We start from the raw sequence: 22250 nt of genomic DNA, 5'->3' as shown, positions 1-22250 counted from the left end.
CACATTACAGTGTAGGGCTCTCTGCTCTATTTCCGTCATTTTTATCATCTACAACTGAAAAAAAAAACCAACAAAACAGAGAAGTCCATCTGTATCATTTGCTCATGCTATGATCTACAGGGCGTATAAAAAAAGTTACACTTTTGAAAAAATTGTGTAAATTACATTTCAAAATATATGGAAGATTTTTTCATGTTTTATATGGATGCCCAATAGTCTCATCTATCAAGTGCAATCAACAAGACAAATTTTTGTTCACGCTTGGCTGAACACTGACGCTCTTTGTCAAGAGTGTGAAAAAGGACTTGCGCCAAATTGAAAGAAGATATGGAAGATTCAGTAAGCAGTCCAAATAAGTGCTCCCATTCAAACAAATTGCTCTTTTGCTTGAAGCTTTGATTATGTTATGATAGTCTGAGTTTTATTTGTTAGCTTTATCGTAATTCTAATGATTTCATTTCTAAATTAATTGGTGAGAATTAGAGTGTGTAAATACTTAAGTGCGTAAGATTTTTAAAGCACAGTTTTCACAATACACGGACACATCAATACCATATGCCAGTTATTCATTGACGTGTTGTTTTACCAAATTAATCAACATTCTAATCATTCATCCCATTAATCAATCAATTGATTGACCAAGTAGTTAATCAATCAATGAATCAATCAATGAATCAATGAATCAATGAATCAATCAATCAATCAATCAACCCATCAATACATGAGTAAAGGGGCTGGTGGTGGAAACAACAAAGGAAGAGAGCAGTGGCCGGATGAACAAAATACCTATAAAAAAACCAAAAAAACAAGGGGGGGGGGGAAGGTAATATTTCCTATGTCGATCTGCCACTTTAAACATGCATATGTGATTGACTGATTAAATGAATGATTGATTGATTGATTGATTGATTAATTGATTAATTGATTGAATGAATGATTGATTGCTTGCTTGCTTTATTGACTAGATTAATTGATTGGATTGATTGATTGGATTAATTGATTGATAGATTGATTGAATGAATGATCTGAGGATGCATTAATTTCATTCTTCTCTTCTTGACTGAGTGACTGGCATGTGGGTTCGATATGTCTGCGCATGATTTGTGATAACTGTGCTTAAAAGATTTTGATGTTGTTAATCAACCTTCCATAACACAATGGAATAATTTCAAACGTGACAGAAAATTGCCAGAAAATTCCTATCATATCATAATCAAAACTGTGAGCAAAAGACCAATTTGTTTGAATGAGACCACTTATCTCGACTGCTGGCTGAATTTTCCATCTTCTTTCAATTTGGCGCAAGTCCCTTTTTCACACTCTGGACAAAGAGCGTCAGTGTTCAGCCAAGCGTGAACAAAAATTTGTTTTGTTGATTGCACTTGATAAATGAGACTATTGGGCATCCATAAATATGAAAAAAAATCTTCCATATATTTTGAAATGTAATTTACACAAATTCTTTCAAAAGTATAACTTTTTGTTTTGATATGCCCTGTATATCCTTGAATCCCTGTTAAAATTATCACTGAACTCATTACCATATCAGATGGTGCTATATTCATTGTAAAATGTCACTGTCATGCACAGAGCTCAAGATGTTTGCCTTATTCAAATAGACAATTTGTGGATGATGCCAACCACTAAATAAGTATTAAAGGTCCAGTTTACCTTTGGGAGCAGTGATTTCAAAAATGTTCAAGATATCACATTTGATGCATACGTGTAGGTCTGTTGTATCACAAAACATCTTACCATATAAAATTTTTGCAATAAAGCCTAAAATATGAGGAGATATCAGCATTTTTCTCAATAAACCGTAACTGTATACGGTTTAGTCTGGAAGCATTCTTTTTATAACTATTGTTCATATTCTGTGTATTTAAAGATTCTTAACATCGATGATACGGAATCAAATTTTTACAGTGGTTGTTCCTATCCCTAACTCACATTTTAGAACTATTTTAAAGCACTAATGTTAGTTTTTTGTTTCATCTGCAAATGGTAAATTATACCTTTAAGCCATCATGTGAAAAAAATTGTGGTTTGCTAAGTACTGTATCTGTTTTATGATAATTTTCATCATTCTTGGCTTTTACAGTGTATGTGCATGCTATAAGACATCATTTACATCAGTTGCAGAACCCTCAAAACCTCTAAACTGATTCATTTGTATAACTGATCCCTTAATAGTAATCATTTACAAAATTTAAATTTTGAAATATCAGTCTGGCAAATTGTAATAGACTTTTCTTTTTCATTCAGCAAAGACTTTAAGAAGTTTTATCAAATCCTTCTACAATAAACAACATGTGGTAAAATGCAGTGTTGTCTTTGCAGCAAATTACTGCAGAGGTTGAAGGGTTACAACTAAGTACAGCTGTAAACCAGTGTAAAACTCAAGTTAAAAAGAAGGGCAGATACACACGTCATGTAACAGTATAGTTTGCATAGTTGTTTATCAAATTTCCAAAATAGCACTCACCACAAGTGGACACAGAAACATTTCTTTACAATGATTTTGCAAATTGCAAATCACTAATATAAATCAATTTATTTATTTCAGGTTTAACTCTATAAAGAAGTACTGGCAATACAGGTGTGTATGCATGAGATGAATAAAATGCTATATGAAGAATGAGATAACGGTAAACAAATTACGACACATACAATGTAGAGCAACAATGAGAAGGCATTGCCACTATTTCAAATACAGCATAATTTTAGGTGCATGTTCGAACATAACTGAACTTAAGCTTGAAGTCTTACAAATCATAAAATCAACTAAAACAAACAACACTTCAATAATTGAATTACAGATTGCATGTGAATGTTAACAAATTACTGGTACATAAAATGTCAGCTGACAATTTTGGAAATAACAGATATTGACTGATTTCCATTTCAGCTCACATTTGGAAATCGATGACATCATACACATACTTTGAAATGAGCATGCAATATCTCAGATCACCAGATTTTGGATCACCAGAAGAATTTACACGTGTACAAACTTACACAACAACAACACTAGAATTGTTCTGAAACATTCTTAGCATGTGTAATGAATTTATTCTGCTGATCATGTTTACATACTGTGGTCCAGTCAATACGGCCAGCTTGCACAAGAAGGTACACAAGGTGTACACGGATATTGCAGTCAGACAAGATGGGTGCATTTTTTAGTTAAAATTCTAACATCACAAATACAGCAGGAGGAACTCTAAGGCCAATATACGTACATTGTATATGCTAAGGTAAGTGCATAGAAAACTAATTTTCCAATCTAGAAAGTGTTCTCTTCTTGCCTCTTTTTTTTTTCTTTTTTTTTTCTTTTTTTTTTAATACTCTGGCCTGAAAAAGATGTAAAACGTACAATATCACATACTGGTATTAAGTACCTCTTGCAATGTAAAACAGATAGAGAATATATGAAGAGTTTAATCGAAAAACAGGTTGAGTGCCATTTTCAAATATTCTAAAGGCAAGTCTATCATCAGATAGAGTAAAATGAAATCTTTTCACTGATATTTCACTTGTTGCATAAAAAGGAATATCTTTGAAGTTATTATTAAAACTACCCCATATCTTCTTATCATTTTCTTTGTTTGTTTTTTTCTGAGATCTAATTGCAAATATTGTAATTTTACAAGAATGGAGTTACCATGGCAACTTGTTTTGCAATCAAACTGTTCATACAAAAATAATGAAAACATTGGTCATTCCTAAAGTATTTCTTTGTCTATGAGATCTTCCACAAACCACTTTTGAATAATCCAACTAGAATACATTTCACTCCGAAAAGCAATATTCACCAATATTTCACAATACATTAAAAGGGAAACAATGATGGCACATCTCTCAATGCAGCAGTTTTGACTCTCTGTGAGCATTTATACAAGTACTATACAAAGATGTAAGAAATTAAACATTTTTTATTAATATACATGCTTGTTGGAAACTGATATAGGCCTACTGTATATGCCATATATTTTGTGAGTACATGTATAATATTAACCAATGGTGTAATGAAAACCGGCTCACACACTCAAACAGAAACTGGTCCATCTAAAAGATAAGGTACCGAAGGAAAAGAGATGCAACGTTGTCTACGCCATACAGTGTCAAGGAGAGGGTTGCCAAGAGAACTATATTGAAGAAACCAAGCAGCCGCTACATAAGCGCTTATATCAACATCGAAGACCAGGTACATTGGGCAACGATTCATCCGTCTTCTCCTGCCTGAAGACCTTCAAACACAACTTCAATGACAAAGATGTGCGCATTTTAGACAAGGAGCCTTGGTGGTTTGAGAAGGGGGTCCGGGAAGCCATCTACGTCAACTCTGAAAACCCCTCCCTTAATTAAGGTGGGGGACTGTGACACAACCTCTCCTGGGTGTACAGCTCTGTCATCTGGAGAATTCCTCAGTGACTGACTTCGAACAATGTCGGTAGTGCGTCTGCACCGATTGGCAATGACGCCGTCCCGCCATCAAATCAGACGAGCTGATGAAGAGTCCAGGATCGGACGTGAAACCGTTCTCGGAATTAAAACAGTAAGTCCAGATGAACTGATTTAATATTGCACCTTTAATGTATAATATTATGCAAAGTAGGACTCGTACAACAATTTCACAACTCGTTAAATATGTTATTGAGAACTGCATTGGGACTACAAAGAAGTGTTATATCACTCTTTGACAGAAAAGTTGCCAACTTCCCATCTCGGAGGCAACACACAATGCACTTGCATTACTGTATAAGTTGTTATTTTCAGGTACAGATATTTTTGTGAATGAGGAGGTCACATTTTATCAAAATGTTGTTTTTGTGAATGGACACTGAGGCTTTCGCGAGTGCACAATTATATAGGCACATAGCAACAGTTTTGCATGTTGTTAAATTTGCAGTCCAACAGTGATTCACGAAATTTGCAAAATTGAAGCCCTGGCAAAAATAAGTGGTAACAGCTTGTACATAATAAAAAAGGCAATAACATGACTAGTGGATAACTTGTGAATATCAGTTGACTCATGAAATTGTCAAAATAAACACACCATGAAATATAACATGCATACAGTATATCAAAAATAAAGGAGTTGAAAGACAATTTTTATATCAAAATGAGTTGTCACTGCCATTTCTGCTCTTGCTTCAATGTATTTCAGTAAATCTGAACCTCATATCACAGTTTTTATCAAATAATTGCCAAACTTAGTAACTACACTGCCATTGATAGTTGGATCACTTCCTCTGGATAACCTTGATTTGTCTCTTAATAGGCTGGACCAATTATGGTGATAACCCTTTATGTACTTTAAGTGCTAGCTGGCATGGAAAACCCCAGAGGATTATACACACTGTCCAAAGTCCCTGGCACAGAAAGGGTTAAACAAGTGGAAAAAACTTCACCTTCTTAGCTCCTGCCGACTAATAGGGGGATTCACATGTACACTAATTAGCGGGATACAAATCTTGAGATTTGCATCGCAATCGGTATCTCGAGTTTTATGCACGTGTGGACAGAAAAAGCTCAAACATTAGCGCGATAACCATCGCGATGCTAATCCCAAGAAATCTTGCGCTAATTCCTCAATTAGCAGGATAATTTGCCCCGCGCCGGTACGTGTGAACAGTGGTTTAGAATCTTGAGTTTTTATATCCCATCACACAATGCGCACATCACAACAGCGAGGCCTCTGTGAAGAGGTCCATAACTTCTTTGGTGCACCACAACAACAGCGCGCGAACCACATCACTGACGTGCAAAAAAAAATGGGCAAAGAGAAGCGCGTGCAGGCAGTGATAGAGAAGGGCGCTGTGTGACCCAATTTGCAGGCTTTGCTGTTATCTCGATCGGCAATTAGCGGGATAATTCTGTACGTGTGAGCAGTTGCAAAAAAACTCGAGATTCCGAGCGCGATCGCTATCCCGCTAATTTGGAGCGTGTAATGGTTGCAAAAAATCTCGAGATATGGAGCGTGATCGTCATCCTGCTATTTTGTATGTGTAAATCCGGCTATTGTGATCCATGTTTTGTTCCTTGTTCTCGGTTGCATGATGGAATGACGAATGCGATGATCACAAATGTTAAGTGCATACAAATGTGATTTTCTTCAAGAGGCCTAAAACCACAAGACCAAATTTTGAAGAGCTTGTGGATCTTGAGCCTGCGTTGTCTTAATGAATGCGTGCAAGGCTTTGTTACTTGTATGGGATACATATTTCAAATATAGGGCAAGCATGCAAAGTACAGGCTAACAGGATTTTCAGACATATCATATCGAGTTACGGAAAGACAAGTGCAAAACATAAGAATAAACATGAATGCCATCCCCTTGACACTTTGTAAAGCAGAGATATAAGAAGTTGACACGATGTTAACATCACTTTCACTTAACGGCAACTGCTGCATCCCTTCATCGTAATTCCATACACATAACCAAAGTACAAGAAACGTTTGCACTTAGTACACACAGTGACAGCTGACTTACATGGGGGGGGGGGGGTCAAAATGATTTTCTCAAGTTGTACTATGAAATGTACAGACTTATAGACAACTCCATGTACATGATCCTGCAGAAGGGATAAGTGCAGCTAGATAATGTTCATGAAATTTATGATTTTCTTTTAAAGTTGCAAAAGGAAATATCCAGACTAGCAGACAACTACAAGATCCCCCACTAGACTAGAGATTTGTGCAACAGAAGACAGCAAGAGTTTATGGCAAAAATCAACCAAACAAAAATGAATGACTTATTACCTACTGGTACTACAAGTCCTGCTCAAATGAACCATAATAAAGCATACCATGTAATTTATGAAAGCACTCAACACCTATATAATTACACTACAGAACACCAAATCATAAGGTACTCAACTGAGGAAGTGTAGGCTTGACTGAGAAAAAAAAAAGGGGGGGGGGGGTCCTCCAGCATCAAAAGGCTCTAGCAGTGCTACTGCATTACTGCAATTTAAGGTCTGAATTGGCAATTCACCAGTGGTGGTATACAACATGATTATGCCATGTATATTTCTGAGTACACTTTGATTCATGACACAGGCTTTGATCACTTTGCACCATCCATGAAAAGCTGTACTTCATATACAAGTGTACAAGAGGGCAGGGTCAAACCAAGTTATAAGCATATTTGACACTCAAAATGATGCCTGAGCTAGAATACATAACTTAGATGAAAGACGATTTTCCATTAAAAATTAAGAATCAATCATATAGCTGAGGTTTCCAAGATACACAAACAATCTCCCCCCCCCAAAAAAAACTTAAGTATTGTATGAAATATTCTAAAGTACTGTATACGCCAAATATTTCGCGAGCTTTTTATTTTTGCAAATTTCGCGAGTCAGGTGCTATTCGCAAAATTAAAGACACACAAAAATATTGACTCTGATCCCCGATGTGAATGCGACGTACGTGTGTACACTTCTCCGTTCAGTACAGGACTCCACGATCGCGAATTTAACCACTCGCGAAATTGTCAGGAATTCCCGATTTGCAAAAATTAAGACTCGCAAAAAATATATGGCGTATACAGTAATCTCTTCAGATTTAGTGCTGTGACTGGCCGCAGAGGAAGCCTTACACTGTCAAAACTTTTTTGCCACATATCTTTTCACCCCACGGCCCCTGCTTCGATGACCCCGATGACACGGGCAAAAAAAATGGGGGCACGGGGAGTTTGGTCACGCTGTCGTAGAGGGGGCACTTCTTGAACTGGCAGGGGAGGTCCCGCCAGATGTACCGCACGGCGACGCCCTGTCCGAACAAACAGGGATCCTTTATGGTGATGGTGGAGTTCTGGAATGAGTTGGTGATGTTGGTAGGAGTCCAGGACATATTCCCCTGAATGGGACAATCTGTTACAGTCTGTGCACAGCAAACCTATGAATGAAGACACATATTGAACCTTCAAATAATTGATTACCTCTTTGGTATGTACTACCATTTGATAGAAAAAAAGGTCATACAAAATGTCATTATTTTTTTTTTTTGGGGGGGGGGTGTAGGACCTACTGTTGACATGAGCCATTTCAAACCCATCACATACTTGTTTCTATAAATTAATAATAATAATAATAATAATAATAATAATAATAATAATAATAATAATAATAATAATAATAATAATAATAATAATAATAACAATAATAATAATAATAATAGTAATAGTAATAGTAATAATAATAATAATAATAATAATAATAACAATAATAATATGAATTTATATTGCGCTAAATCAACTCTGTGGAGTTTTCAAAGCGCATACATACTGTTATTAGACTGGTCTCTGGATACATTATTTCCTGCCAGCACTGAGAGTGCTCACTCTCCACTCCCTGGGGAGCAAATCTCTTCAAATTTGTTCCCCTGTTCCCCAGTACTTACCTATTAAAGGTAAGTGCAAGGGACTCCCGCTATAAAAAAGTCCTCAGGACCAGCAGTGTTTCTTTCATTATATTGAAATTTTGCCATAGCTGAACAGTCACGTATAAAAGATACATTTATGATAACTTTGGGACCTGAATTTTTGCTTTGAAATAACAAGAATTTTTTATAACCATTTGTTATAACAGGAGTGCACTGTACTTTGGAATAATATCACGTGTGTCTTGTGAATTACTGTCATGACAACCTCATGATGTGTATATGTTTCCATATGTGTACACATGAATGTGAACTTTAGCAGCATGGCAAGTCATGTAAAGACTTCATAATAAACATTTCCCTGTTTTCAAATAATATCATTGGCCATTTCTAATCCACCATTCTACATGATGAATATCACAAGGAATAGAAAAATGTCACGGATACACTTTGAAAATCAAATTCAACTTCATCTAGTCCCAATTATCTCATGGCATGCTGATTCTAAAACAAAATGATAATAGTAATAAATAAATAAATAAATAAATAATAAAGAACTATTTCACTCATGCTTCAGAATTCTTACATCAAATCCTTCATTGTTGATCAAGTCCAGCTGGACCTTTCCTGAGTTAAACTGGATCTGGATCTGGTTGGTCATCCCGACAACGGAGCTGGGGAAGGGTCCCTGGAAAGTGACGTAGGACTCATCGTAGGCCACAGCACGCGCACCAAGCAGGAGTCGGGCCGAAACATCCTGCTTGTCTCGCGGATGAACTCTGTGAGAGAGGGAGACAGAACATGAAATAATGACTTGATACCAGTTAAAAGTCTGCTTAGTAGGAAGGAGCAAGAAGCCGATTTCTTCCTCCTCCTCAACACCTTTGATCCAATCGCAACAAATTTCCATTATGTATTTAATCAATATCAAGAAAAACACATCCCCTCATGAAACAAAAGGGCAAAGTTAAGCTTCTTCATTCATATGGGCATTGAAAAGCTGGAGAAAAATGAGATTTCAGCATAAGTCTATCACAAATTATTGCAGTGGCTGGGTTTACCAATATGCTGTCAGCTCCATGGTGTGGTACCAACTAACTAGCAAGGATTGCTCTTATTGTCATTATCATCACTACCATCTGAAGTAATAGCATATACTGTAAAACCCAAAATTTTTGCAGCATGGAATTTTCACGAAATTGGAGCCAACAACCGTTTTGACGGCATGAAATTTTCACGAGTTGCCTCTAACATTCAATGCGTATAGTGTAGACAAGAACATTCATGTGCATTTAAATTTCATGAATCTTGGCTCTCGCAAAATTTATGAAATTTAAATCCACACGGACATTCCTCGTTTTACAGTATACAAGCACTGGCAACAGGACTAGTTGCAGAAGCAAGAGACAGTTTGGACAAAACAAAAGAAATTTTGGCTTACGGTCCGTGGGGAGACTTGAGATCGGGGAGATCGATGGCAACAGCCATGAAAACACTGGGCATTGTGGGATTGGGCACATAGCCGTAGTCTGCTGTCTGGTGCCAACGCAGGGACGTGAAGTTCGCGTTGCCTGGTTCGGGGTACTCCGAATTGCATAGCTGTGAGATGGATCATACACATGACAACGTCACAGGTACTGCCCTGATTGGTGCTCAGTACAGATTGGTCTGATGTCTAGAATTAGTGTCAAGATACTCCTCATCACAAAAATCATCCCTTTTAGAAGCTGACCACAATGTCAAGGATTAGAAAATGAATGTCTGAATGATTTTGGTAAATACAGCAAGATTATCATATTCTTGACCCAGGAACAAAAATAATGTATACTAAAACAAGGCAAGTTAGAGCAGTATAGATAGCCTCAGTCCTGTTTTTTCCCCCATTCTGATGAATCAGATATAAAGAAGAAAAGTAGAATCCTCTTACTCTGTTAATATAATTTAATTCCTTCAGAATCAGTGTACTTTACATTGACAGGCACAAGCACGACTATATACATGTTATTATAAAAAAGTTTGCACAGCCATATCACATTCAAATTTCTGTCATGATTTGTCATTAAAGCCTAAAAACTTCAAACACATTTCAATGTCTCATTCTCTCGATAAAATCCCAAGAGTGCTTGCGCAAGGGCTCCATTGACATTTTTTTTATTTCTTTATCATAATTTGATTTGATTTGATTTGATTTGATTTGATTTATTTCTGCTTAATTCCATTTGCATCAGATATGATTATGTACATGTCATTTATGACAAACAGTATATCAACACATAGTTTTTAGTACAATTATACAAGACAAATACAAACAGCTTATGGAACTTAAGCAGAAGGGTCTCCAAAATAAGCCAAGGCTTGACGGTACGGAGACTATATGCTTACCTACTCTGAATAGAATAGGGAATAGAGAAAGAGAGAAATAGGGAAGGGTAGGGGGAAAAGGGAAAGTTACAGAGTGTATGGGTACCACTCCAACTACTTTACAATAATAGTAATGATGATAAATACAATAATATAATGATATCAAAGTTAACACGTTCAGTTGCCTTTGCTGGATTATTGACCGAATATGCACTATGAAAATAATAATGTGTGAATACAAAGTATCCTATACATATTGTTATCTGACATGGAATAAAATATATCGTGCTTATTTTATGTACGCAATAATGGTATAAAGGCACATCGTACACATATATGCTCATATAATATACATGATGTACCTCTCCTATACATACATATACATACTCATATTCATAATATGGATAGATAAATAAATCAATATATGTATGCACACATACATGCATTATGTATCACGTACATATTCATATGTACATTTGATTATAATACAATAAAGGAATCAGTATGTTATCCTGGGGAATACTGCTTAAGGAGGTGAAGTTTTACAGCCTTCTTAAAGGGACTGTATAGTTTTGGTTGAGACCTAATTTCAGGTTTCTAACATTTTTTGGTGAGATAGTGAGAAACCTCTTATGAAATATGAAAGAGCATGTAATTCTATGAGGAATTCAAAGTTTATTTGATGAAAATTGGTTTTGAAATGGCTGAAATATCCAAAACAGAGTGGTTCAATAAAGTGTGGGACCCACATTTTATTATGATCGCTTTGTTTTACCTTGTTTTTGGATGTCTCGGTCATTCCAAACCCGATTTTCATCAAATGAACTTTGAATTCCTCTTAAAATGGTATGCTCTGTACTATTTCATAAGTGCTTTCTTGGTATCTCACAAAAAGTTAAAAGCCCAATTCTCAGCTCCACCAAAACTGTACTATCCCTTTAAATGAATACATAGTGGTCATGTTTTTAATTTCGATGGGAAGGGAATTCCAAGTGTCAGGGCCGGAGTGTCTGATAGAATGATGGGCGAGCACGGTTTTGGGGTTAAATAAATGTTAATTTGTGGATTGTCTGGTTGGATAAGAGTGAATCTCTGAATTTGACCGAAATATTCTGTTACATATTGGAGGCAAGAGGTTTGACTTGAGACAAAACATAAATACAGCTTTTTGAAGAAAATTTGTATCATTTATCTTAAGGGATTTAAGCTGGAAAAACAATGGGTCGGTGTGATCTCGAGAGCGTGCTCCACTGCACACTCGTATTGCTTTTTTCTGTAGGAGAAGTATACGGTCTGTGTTACATTTGTGGGTTGCCCAGATAATGTTGCAATACGATATATATGGTAAGATTAAGGCATTATACAGGGTAAACAATACACGAGTTGGTAAAAAATACTGAAGCTTAGTTAACAGGCCAACGTTTCGGGATATAGGCAAAATGATGTGTTTTACATGATCATCCCATTTTAGGTTTTCATTTATATACACACCGAGAAATTTATTAGATATTTTCCTTTCAAGAGATATACCATCAATATACAATTCGTATTCTGGTAGATCAGCTTTTTTACATTTGAAATGAATAAAATTAGTTTTGCTGAGATTAAGTGCCAGTATATTACTTTTAAACCATGTAGATAATTAATAAAATATACTCCCACAGTATGAGAGCGGATTATCGGACAGGAGATGAAAGCTGGCCATACCTGGACAAATCCAAAAGGAAACTGGTTACTCATGTGTTGACCAGTGCCAATGTACCATTGCTCACGCCAGTCGTTGATCATGGCCGGAAAGAGACAGTTGTAAGTCGATGGGTCAGCAACAGCATTATCTTCACCTGGACATGAAGCGAGAAAACAATTACAGTAACATACATCCTACCATGTACATTCAAAGACAATACATAGTTTACTTGTCTGAATGATTGCAAAAATGTCAAACATCTCTTCTGTTATTATTTTCCTCTTCCTTTCAGGTTTCCTGTGTTTATCGATACTTTTTTTTTTTTACATTTGAGGACAGGAGCCCATTGACTATGTCCACGCTCACGAGAGTATCACAAGTTCACCTTCCATGCATTCTTGCAGATTATTACTTGAGAACATAGCAAACTTGGGAGTTAGAGGCAGCTTTGAGGGCCCACGGAGGGGGGAATGGCATATACTTGTACATACAAAATATTCTATCACACAAGTAAAAATACATGCCAAGTGCACTGTAAATTTGACTATGCAATTTAAAAAAAAAAAGTACAAATATGTTTTCTATACTCCAGCTACAATACCTGCCAAGTTTGGTGAAAATTTTACCATGCCATTTGAACAAATTGAGATCCCATTCCCTAGGGATGCTACCTGCCAAGTTTGGTGAAAATCTGTCAAGGGGTTCTCAAGAAGATGAAAATGTAGAAAATCTAAGCCCGAAGGAGCACAGGTGACAGATGATAAATGAGAGATGACAGGCGATGGACAATGAGTGATTGCAATAGCTTGTTCCAGCCTCTGGCTCAGGTGAGCTAAAAATTGTACATTTATATTTGTATGCACTCCTATCATGAAGTCCAACATCTTTTTCTGCAGTGTAGATGATTTTCTAACATCATCTCATCATTCGCCTGACATCTTCTCTATCGTTGCTATGGAAACAGCATGACTGCATCACTGACCTTGATACCAGATGGCTCCCTTGATGGACATGTTGAGGAGTGGGTGGATCATAGCATTCCACAGGATGTAGTGCGCCTTAGGTCCGTCATAGATAAAAGGCTTACCCGTGGTCCTTTTTTCAAATTTTGTTTCATTCAACCTCATTGGATGAGAAGACCTAGGCATAAAAAGAGAGGAAAAGAGAGAGAATGAGAAATTCATGTAACACTCCTACTGTATGAACCCTTTCTGTGCCAGGGACTTTGGACAGTGTGCACAGTGCTATGGGGTTTTCTGTACCAATCAGCAACCAGAGCACAAAAAGGGTTGAGTGAGTGCAATGGCTCCTCGACTGCATGTAGGATGAAGAGCCAAGTATGGCTTTGCCGATATTCATATAGAAATATACAATGTATCATATACAAGTTGATCACAAAACTACTACACTTTCTGATGATTCAGGTACAGTGTAATGTTTTGTTATGACATGAAAAGATATGTTTATGGCACTTTGTGATGAAATATTTGCCATACAATGTTTAAAAAGCTGAGAAAAAAACACACAAAATCACAAACAATTACTTACCTTTGTTTGTAAGTAGATTCAGAGCTCAATGGTGCTGTCATATTACACTGCTTCAGCACCCGCGGTGACGACCAAGATTCGATGGGAGTCCCTCCCCAGTTTACCGAGATCAGACCGATGGGGTATTGCAGGTGATCGAAGAGGTCGCGGCCAAAGAACCAGCACACAGCTGAGAAGTAAAGCTGAAATGCTGCATTGTCTGCACCGAGAGTAGCTGAGTGTGATGAGGGCAAAGAAGAGAGATTTAATACAAAAAAATTTGAAGTTTCCACAAATGCTAATCTACCGACAAACAGTGTACACACTGTCCTGTTTTTGGCTTTCTCAAGTTTTATTGCACCATGCGGTTACTTACCAGTGACTTTAACTGTTACAGTGAAGTTCTGTGTACACAGCACACTTGTGCATAAGGTGCACGTACCCCGACTTTGGGAGTCGGCCAGAAAAAAAAAAAATTGATATAAAGAATTCCCACCACAAATTGCATGTGTATTATTTCTACACAAAGACATACCACAAGGGATGCACACCATTTTTGCTCCCGTCTAAACTCACATACATCTCAAATTTTATCAAATTCTGCTGTACTTGAATCATAGCTTACAAGAATACGATAAGCAGTTAGCAAATACCTTACAAAAAAAAAAAGAGGCAGAAGCCTTGAATTTTCAAGTGTGTGGAATTTGCAGTTAAAAATATAGAAAAGTAAAAATAAAGTAATATACTAATGGTTGGAATTTTGTTGATCAACATCATTACCAGTTTACAGTGTGAAATTTTGAAATAATGACAATACATATTTTGCACCAAATCCACTCTGTAGAGTGCTGAAGGCGCATACATTTTACGATTTTATTGAAATTACTCTTTAGGTAAGAAATAATTTCGAGTATTGTTTATTCCAACCCGTTTGTCATAATGGCTGATACTCTTTTATCTCCTAAAACATAAAACAATAGATATAATTAATAGAAAACAACAGTATTTTCCAAAGATTGCCCTTCTATTTTGCGTCATTCTGATTCCTTCACTGAAGTTATGCCTGTAATATCATCTGTCTATCATATTATTGATCTGCAAATTTGAAATTCCAATATTATGGAAATATGACATGTGATGAGTGACTATACATGTACCTATCCCAAACAATACATCACATGTCTCATAATGTATTTTTAATGTTGTTATGAATAGCGCCCCATATGCGGTGACCTTGATAAATTTCAACCATAACAAATAATGAAATTCGACTTGGACATCACTTGTGGCAAATATGAAAATGGCTGATCTATAATAAGACATACATACCGGGGTTAAAGAAATTATACAGAAAAATCATGTTTTTAGCATATTTCCAATATATTTCTTTATATTTTGGTGAATAGTGTCCTCTATGGGTGACCTTGAAAAAAAAAATCAAATGTTCGGTCACGTAGAGTATGAGTTGCTCTACCCATGTGCCAAATATGACAATGATACATCAAACAATAACAAAGTTATATTGGAGGTGGGGATATGTGCCCCCCCGGGCCTGGGAATGCATCTGAGGTGACAAAAATGATGTCATGAATCAAAACCCAACGTGATTGACGTGCGTCGCTTTGAGTTTTGGATCCCAACTGGTATAGTCCTGTTGCATTGTGTACAGCGACAGGGCTGTGTATAGTTACAGCAAGCCTTGACATGTCTCACCTGGAGTGGGCAGGGACCAGGGCTCGTAGATGCTGGTGAGGTCATAGAGGGGCGTGGTGGACATCACTTCAGTGATAGCTAGCAGCCTGATGTTGGTGTACTGGTAGGACTGCTCAAGAGCTTCACTGCTATTGAAGGCCTGCAATGTTTTAACAATATACCCATAATGAATGTTCATGAGTGCAATATGGACAGAATATTTCATGAGGTGAAAAGTGAAATGATCCATTCAACAAGGCGCAGCCTCGTTGAATGGATCAAAGATTTCATCTATCACCGAATTAAATATTCTGTGCATTGCACAAATGAAAAACATTTATTATTTGTTTTATATAACGCCTAAAACAGATCCTCATCATTTGATGTTTTATCAATTCAGAAACAAGAGGGAATCTGAGATCACGAGATCAGAGTGCTCACTGAGCGCTTTACGCTATCGCATAACCTTACACACTGCAAACACAAGCGTTTTACATGCGAAGTGTGCCGGGCTCTCGGCGTGCATGCAATGGAGCAAATCACAGCCAGATAAACAATACGACCCTCATCAAACAATTTCTTCATTCATAAATCCAGGAGGGCCTACCTTTTCCTCTTAAAAGGTGAAGCTTAATAAATGTTGGTTTTACATAATAGGTTGTTGAAGTGGCTAAAATAATATGAACTTCAATTATCATTATTATGAATTTGTTTCTTGAGCAATGAAATTTCAATCAAACACAAACAACGCATTTAAGCCTAAAGCATGTACAAAGAGTATCTGAATAACTTTTTCTAATCAGTTTTTTTTTTCCTTCTTCTCTCCTTTGCTTTGCTCCTGTGCTAAATCATTGTTAGTATTTCCATTTCATAACTTTGTGCCAGTGCATAGAAATATTGCGCTAAGTACTGTAGACATATATATGTAAACATTATAGTTACCATTAATCTGCTCGCTTGAAAATATTGGGTGGGTGATGGTACTGATTTTGTATTGTCATATGACATTGATGGCTTTCTTTCACCAGTTTAAAACAAATATAAGTATCGTTGCACAGGATGATATACTCTGAAACCAGAAATTTTTGCATGCACAAAAGTTTTGCAAATTTCATGAAGTGCCAAGATTCATAAAAGTAAAGTACACATGAAAGTTTTTGTCTACACATTGCATTGAATGCCATTTGCCAATTTGTGAAAGTTTCATGCCACGAAAAAGGACTATTGGCTCCAACTTGTGAAAGTTTCATTCAACGAATGTGTCAGGTTTTACAGTTTAGGCTGGACAGACTTGGAGTTGCTATTATTGCTATTTTAGATACTGACTGGCAAGATGCTGATTGAAGGGGGTTTGGTCTACTCACAGCTTTGACATCAAACGCCATGTTGCTCTGGCCACTGCACACCCACACATCCCCAAACAGAATGTCCTGGAGTTCAATGACCTCCACCACCCCTCCATTGTCTGCGGTGATTTTGATGGTGAAGGGTCCACTTGGGGGCTGTGGTTCAAGGGTCACTTTCCACACACCCTCTGAGGAGTAGGAAACTATCACAAATTTGAGAAAAAAAGAAGAGAAACTGCATTTGTAGGTAGAAAAAACTCTAGGTATGAAGAGTACAATCCACATTGTTCCCTTTCAGCTCACAGCATTTCATTTTTCCTTGCAATGTGTACTTCTTTTTGAGCATTAAAGGACAAGTCCATCTTTACATAAGGATTGAGAGAATGCAGCAATATTAGTAGAACACATCAGCAAAAGTTTAAGGAAAATGGGACAATCCATTCAAAAGTTATGAATTTTTTAAGTATCTGCACAGTCATTGCTGGATGAGAAGACTACTACAGTGTTTGATGTCACATGCGTACGTAATAAGGAAAATAAAAAGAGAATTTCACAAAACTTTACTTTTTTAGTAAAGTGCACATTTCTTCGACTTGTTACTGACGTATGTTAAAGGTAGGGGATACCTTTTACAGACCTCCCAAAATGCAGCAAAACATTAAATATGAACCTCAGGGGACTTGCTTAGGCCACTGCTTAGAAATTTGGAAGTCAACAGTTATCTAAAATTTGAATAATGCACAAAACTCAACTACTCAGTAGTTCTGTGTGTCAGCCACACTTAAGCCTTTTTGTTGCATTCTTCTGTATTTGTGATCTATAAACACAAATCTAAAAGTACAAGAGCTGATGTAATAACATATAGAGTGTGTGGTAAGAATGTATATAGAAATGTTTGTAAGTGTTGATGAACTTTCTTCACAAAATATACATGATGGACACACATGCAGTACATGGGTCTGTAAAGGTAGCCTAGTAATGTACTGGAATTTACGGTGAGCCCCGAAAACAATTCAATTCAAAATCTAACCGTCAAAAAAATGTACTAAATGTTACCTTCCACTTTCAATACTTTATGGGAGTTTCTAAAATGAATATTCTCTTCAACATACCACTGTATTTATACAACTCTTCATTTAAGGCGTGCAAATGGGATTCCCTACCTTTAAGGGTAATATTATTCCCCCCTGCCTTCTGAAAGAGAGAAGTCGGGTGTTCTTTGGTCATGCGAGAAAAATGAAAATATGTTGATTTTTCTTTATTCTTCTTTATATCGTTGTAGACATGTGAAATCACAAGCTATAGTACCTGGTAGTCTTTTCATCCAGCCGTGAATGAGCAAAAACTTCAAAAACTCACAACTTTTGAATGGATTGTCCCATATTCCTCAAACTCTCCCTGATGTCTTCTACTATTATTGCTGCATTCACTCAACCCACATGTCTATGAAGGTGAACTTGTCCTTTAATGCTCTGAACAAAACACTGATCATTAAACTACCAAAAAAAAAAAAATACTATCTAGTGATCCCCTACTTAGGCTAATCCAGACCTCACTATCTGAAAGATCTACCACATAAACGAGCTCATTTGACTTTGAAACATCAGACTCATGTAACAATAAGCCCATCCCTCCTTTAATATAAAGTTTGATTACTGTAAACCATGATTTATGATTCGATCCTGCATGAACATCAAAACTGAGACCGATATCTCACAGAACTGATGGATGTACAGTGCATGTATAACCCATAACAAATGATTTGGTGCAGTAGAATATGTCATAGGTAAGAATGAAAGGTTTGAGGCAAACATGTCACTACACTGCAGTGAAAACTGAAGTAGAAGTGAAAATACTACAAGTAACAATTTCATGTGGGCTCTGCCATCTTTACCTCTGGAATTTTAGCCTGAAATTTGTCCCCTTTATCTTTGTTGGCTTTGAGATACGTTGCACAACCAGACTTTGATTGATTAAAATACCTATACCTTGGGATATACTCACCAACTTCAGCAATCGCTGTGTATTTCATTTCCTTGAATATCAGAGTTATGTTGGTGGCTGGTTTAGCGAAGCCCCAAATGACAGCACTGTCTGGGGCCCTCTGCAGAACCATGTGGTCAGAGTAGTATGTGGCCAGACGAAATGTATCTGCAAAAGAAAGTTAAACAGTCCAATAAGTATGACACAAATTCTGGATGGGACGTTAATTTCATCCACCAAAGATTCAGTAACATCAATAGCAGTTTTCAAAGCATTAAGCTTAATGATAGCAGCATCCTTTCTGTAAAGAGTAATTTTAATGACTACCGGTACTATTGACTAGATATTACACTGCTAAAGTTTACAACCAACAACATCTCAATGTGTTCTGCTAAATTGTAACCTTGAGTAGTTGAACAGTGTTTACATTCCATTTAATACAATCTCTTTATCTCTTTTGCTTGTCTGATACTTTCTGAACAATTTCACGGCTATATCTTTATTATTAAATTACAACAGAAGATGTAACTGTCAAAACATGGGGAACAGTAAGATAGAAAGTTAACTGCAAACTTAATTCAGGGTCAGCACAGATTGCGACATCCCATGACAGCTACTTGAATCACCACTGTCACTTTCACTGCACTGCAACAGGAGACGTGTGTCGTATTGTGAATCATATATAAATTTAGGTCTATTTTAAATGTAGTTTTCTTCATTATATCATTTGACATCCATAAAATGAGGAAATCACTGCAACCACTGTACATATCACATGAAAGTCTCTTGTCTGAAAGAAAAAAAATCAAATGAGCTATTTACCCCTTCTCTATCATCATGATCATACAAGTATAAGTATAATAAAGTTAATTTACTACTCTATCAGCAGACTATATCAGTCCGGGAAACCCGCTCATGAGGACCGCTCCCGCGTACGAGGACTGCCCCGCCTCATGAGGACCGCCCCCACGCCTCATGAGAACCGCCCCCATGCCTCATGAGAACCGCCCCCACACCTCACGAGGCCCGGGGGGGGGGGGGGGGGGGGGGGGGGCCCTCGGGACACGGATGTTTTGATGGGCGCTCTGCATCGGTTGATTAAAACTCGATTTTTGAAAAAAAAACCAGATAGGATTTTTTCTTCTTTTCATCATGGATAGTGGACATGTGTGTGTAACAAAAAATCACCGTGCAAAGTTGCGACAATTCATACGTCAGATGTGAGATGAATAGAAGTGAATAGGGGGCCTCATGAGGCGTGGGGGCGGTCCTCATGAGGCGGGGCAGTCCTGTACGCAGGAGCGGTCCTCATGAGCGGGTTTCCCGGACTGATATATATTAAACTCTCAGTCTCAATCCTCAAAATTTTCATTCCTAGAGTTAGACAGAAAGATCCGTCTGTCCGGAGGACTCTTTCATATTTTGCCATTAACGCTGTCCTCCGTAGACAGACGGAAGGTTGCAGTACCCATTGCTGTGTGGATGTTCTTAAGCACTGTCTCTATGGAAAATTGGGTGAGGTACCTCACCCTTCTCGATTGCGTCTAATTCACGGCCCTAGGTCGGCAAATTTAAGCTTGTATGGTGAAATTATTTTTTTAAGAATATGTTACACTCACCAGATTAATGAATAATCCAACATTTTAGGAGAATTTTCAACGTAAAACACAGCCTGTCGCGTCGTCACATTCAAACTGCAGAAACATACACTATGAATCTGTTAGCCAATCACATGCGAGGTAGTTTCTACGTGTTTGTTTTACTAAAACACGTACCTCGCATGTGATTGGCTTAGCAATTGTTACAGATTCAAAATGGCGACTTACTGCTCGCGAACGGCGATGTTGCGATATCGATAAAATTTCTGCATTATAACCGAGGTTATGTGAGTATTTCGATTGCACAATGTGAGAAATTTATCCCAAATATTGCTGCATAATGTGTCATGTCATGTCATACTTGTTTGAATGTAAAAAAGCTGTCTGAAATTTGGTTTATCGTAACGTTTGATCTGTGCGCGACTGCTCCACACAGGAGCCGCAATCATTGACTTCGGTCTGTATACGGAGGGGATCCGTGAAGCCAGACGCAGTCTCCGCGGAACATTCCCCGACGGACAGATACAGACTGATCTTTCGGTCAATCCTAGAGTATACTATATAAAGGCTATGTGCCCCAAATTCTCCCAAGATTTTGCTCGATCGAGAGCCAAATGTGAATAATAATTTTATAGATCTACAGTACTAGTGGTTAGTGCTACTACTACTAGACTAGACTAGGTCTAGTACTAGACCTAGTCTACTCGATCTATCTCCTTAAAGGGTGTGTACAGTTCTGGTCGAGGTGAGGATTTAGCTTTTAACATTTTGCGAGATATTCAGAAACTACTCTATGAGATGTCACAGAGCATGCATTTCTAAAAGGTATCAAAAGTTGATTTGATGAAAATCGGTTTTGAAATGGCTGAGATATCCAAAAACAAGGTGAAACAAAGCGATCCTAATAAAGTTGTGGCATGTCGCCTTTTATTATCATCACTTTTTTGGATATCTCGGCCATTTCAAAACCAATTTTCATCAAATAAGCGTTGAATCCTCTTTAAAATTACATGCTCTTTCATATTTCATAAGAGGTTTCTCATTATCTCACTTAGAAATGTTCAAAACATGAATCCCTTACCTCAACCAGTACTGTACAGTCCCTTTAATTATTTCAAAGATATACACTAGTAGAATACTTAACAGCTGATGGGGATGAAATGTCACTACCTTAATTCCTATAAGAGATAGATATTGCAAGTTGTTCAGTCAGTAGAAATTTCATTCATGTATTTCATTTTTTTTATATTTTTATATTTTTTATTCTTATTTCGTATTCATGCACTTCACAGAACAGATTAATTTAAATTTACCCTGTTGCGCTGCTCCTGAGCTTGCCATTCTTCGTGCGGCAGATGTCCATGATGTTGTTAAAGTCAGGAAAACTACTAAACAAATACATGTTGATGAATATGTTGAAAAGAGCATGGTTATTACGAGTCATAAACGAATTGAGACTAAAAGGGAGAATGTGAAACGCTGAAAAAGAAGGCCTATTTGTTGCCTTGTCAGGTGTTCTGTCCCAGCTTGTGTGAAGTGTGTAGGCGAACTGGAGCGAGCCGATTGGGCTGAGCTGTGAAACGCCGTGCGTAGCACGCCCGGCGCCCCGCAGCATGCATGCAGCATACTGGAGAAGTTGTTGCAGTGTAGTGGAGACCAATGAGGTCT

At 37.3% G+C, this 22250-nt stretch overlaps 1 protein-coding gene across 1 annotated transcript; it reads right to left on the bottom strand.

The window, feature by feature from the left end:
- Positions 1-7602: 7602 nt before the first annotated feature.
- On the bottom strand, positions 7603-22076 carry LOC139710030 (sialate O-acetylesterase-like). Its single transcript, XM_071621979.1, has 10 exons — positions 21896-22076; positions 19006-19152; positions 17020-17204; positions 15677-15815; positions 13985-14198; positions 13419-13576; positions 12457-12590; positions 9830-9987; positions 8975-9167; positions 7603-7905 (listed from the first exon to the last, which is right to left on the bottom strand). The coding sequence occupies exons 1-10, from the start codon at positions 22008-22010 to the stop codon at positions 7603-7605; spliced, it is 1746 nt and encodes a 581-aa protein (XP_071478080.1). The 5' UTR covers positions 22011-22076.
- Between the last annotated feature and the right edge of the window lie 174 nt (positions 22077-22250).

Source organism: Diadema antillarum, unplaced genomic scaffold, assembly GCF_040938485.1.
Source record: "Diadema antillarum isolate AM-2024a unplaced genomic scaffold, OU_Dant_1.0 seq00001494_RagTag, whole genome shotgun sequence".
NCBI classification, from domain to species: Eukaryota; Metazoa; Echinodermata; class Echinoidea; order Diadematoida; family Diadematidae; genus Diadema; species Diadema antillarum.
The sequence above is the reverse complement of the archived record's forward strand: the minus strand, read 5'-3'. Positions and strand labels throughout refer to the sequence as shown.

Excerpts from the sequence above, each read along its gene's own strand:
- LOC139710030 (XM_071621979.1), bottom strand. The coding sequence starts at position 22,010 with ATGCTCTTTTCAACATATTCATCAACATGTATTTGTTTAGTAGTTTTC. Across the intron at positions 14,199-15,676 it reads CTGGTCCCTGCCCACTCCAG|CTACTCTCGGTGCAGACAAT; the intron begins GTGAGACATGTC and ends CATCACACTCAG. Across the intron at positions 9,168-9,829 it reads CTCAAGTCTCCCCACGGACC|AGTTCATCCGCGAGACAAGC; the intron begins GTAAGCCAAAAT and ends CCTCTCTCACAG.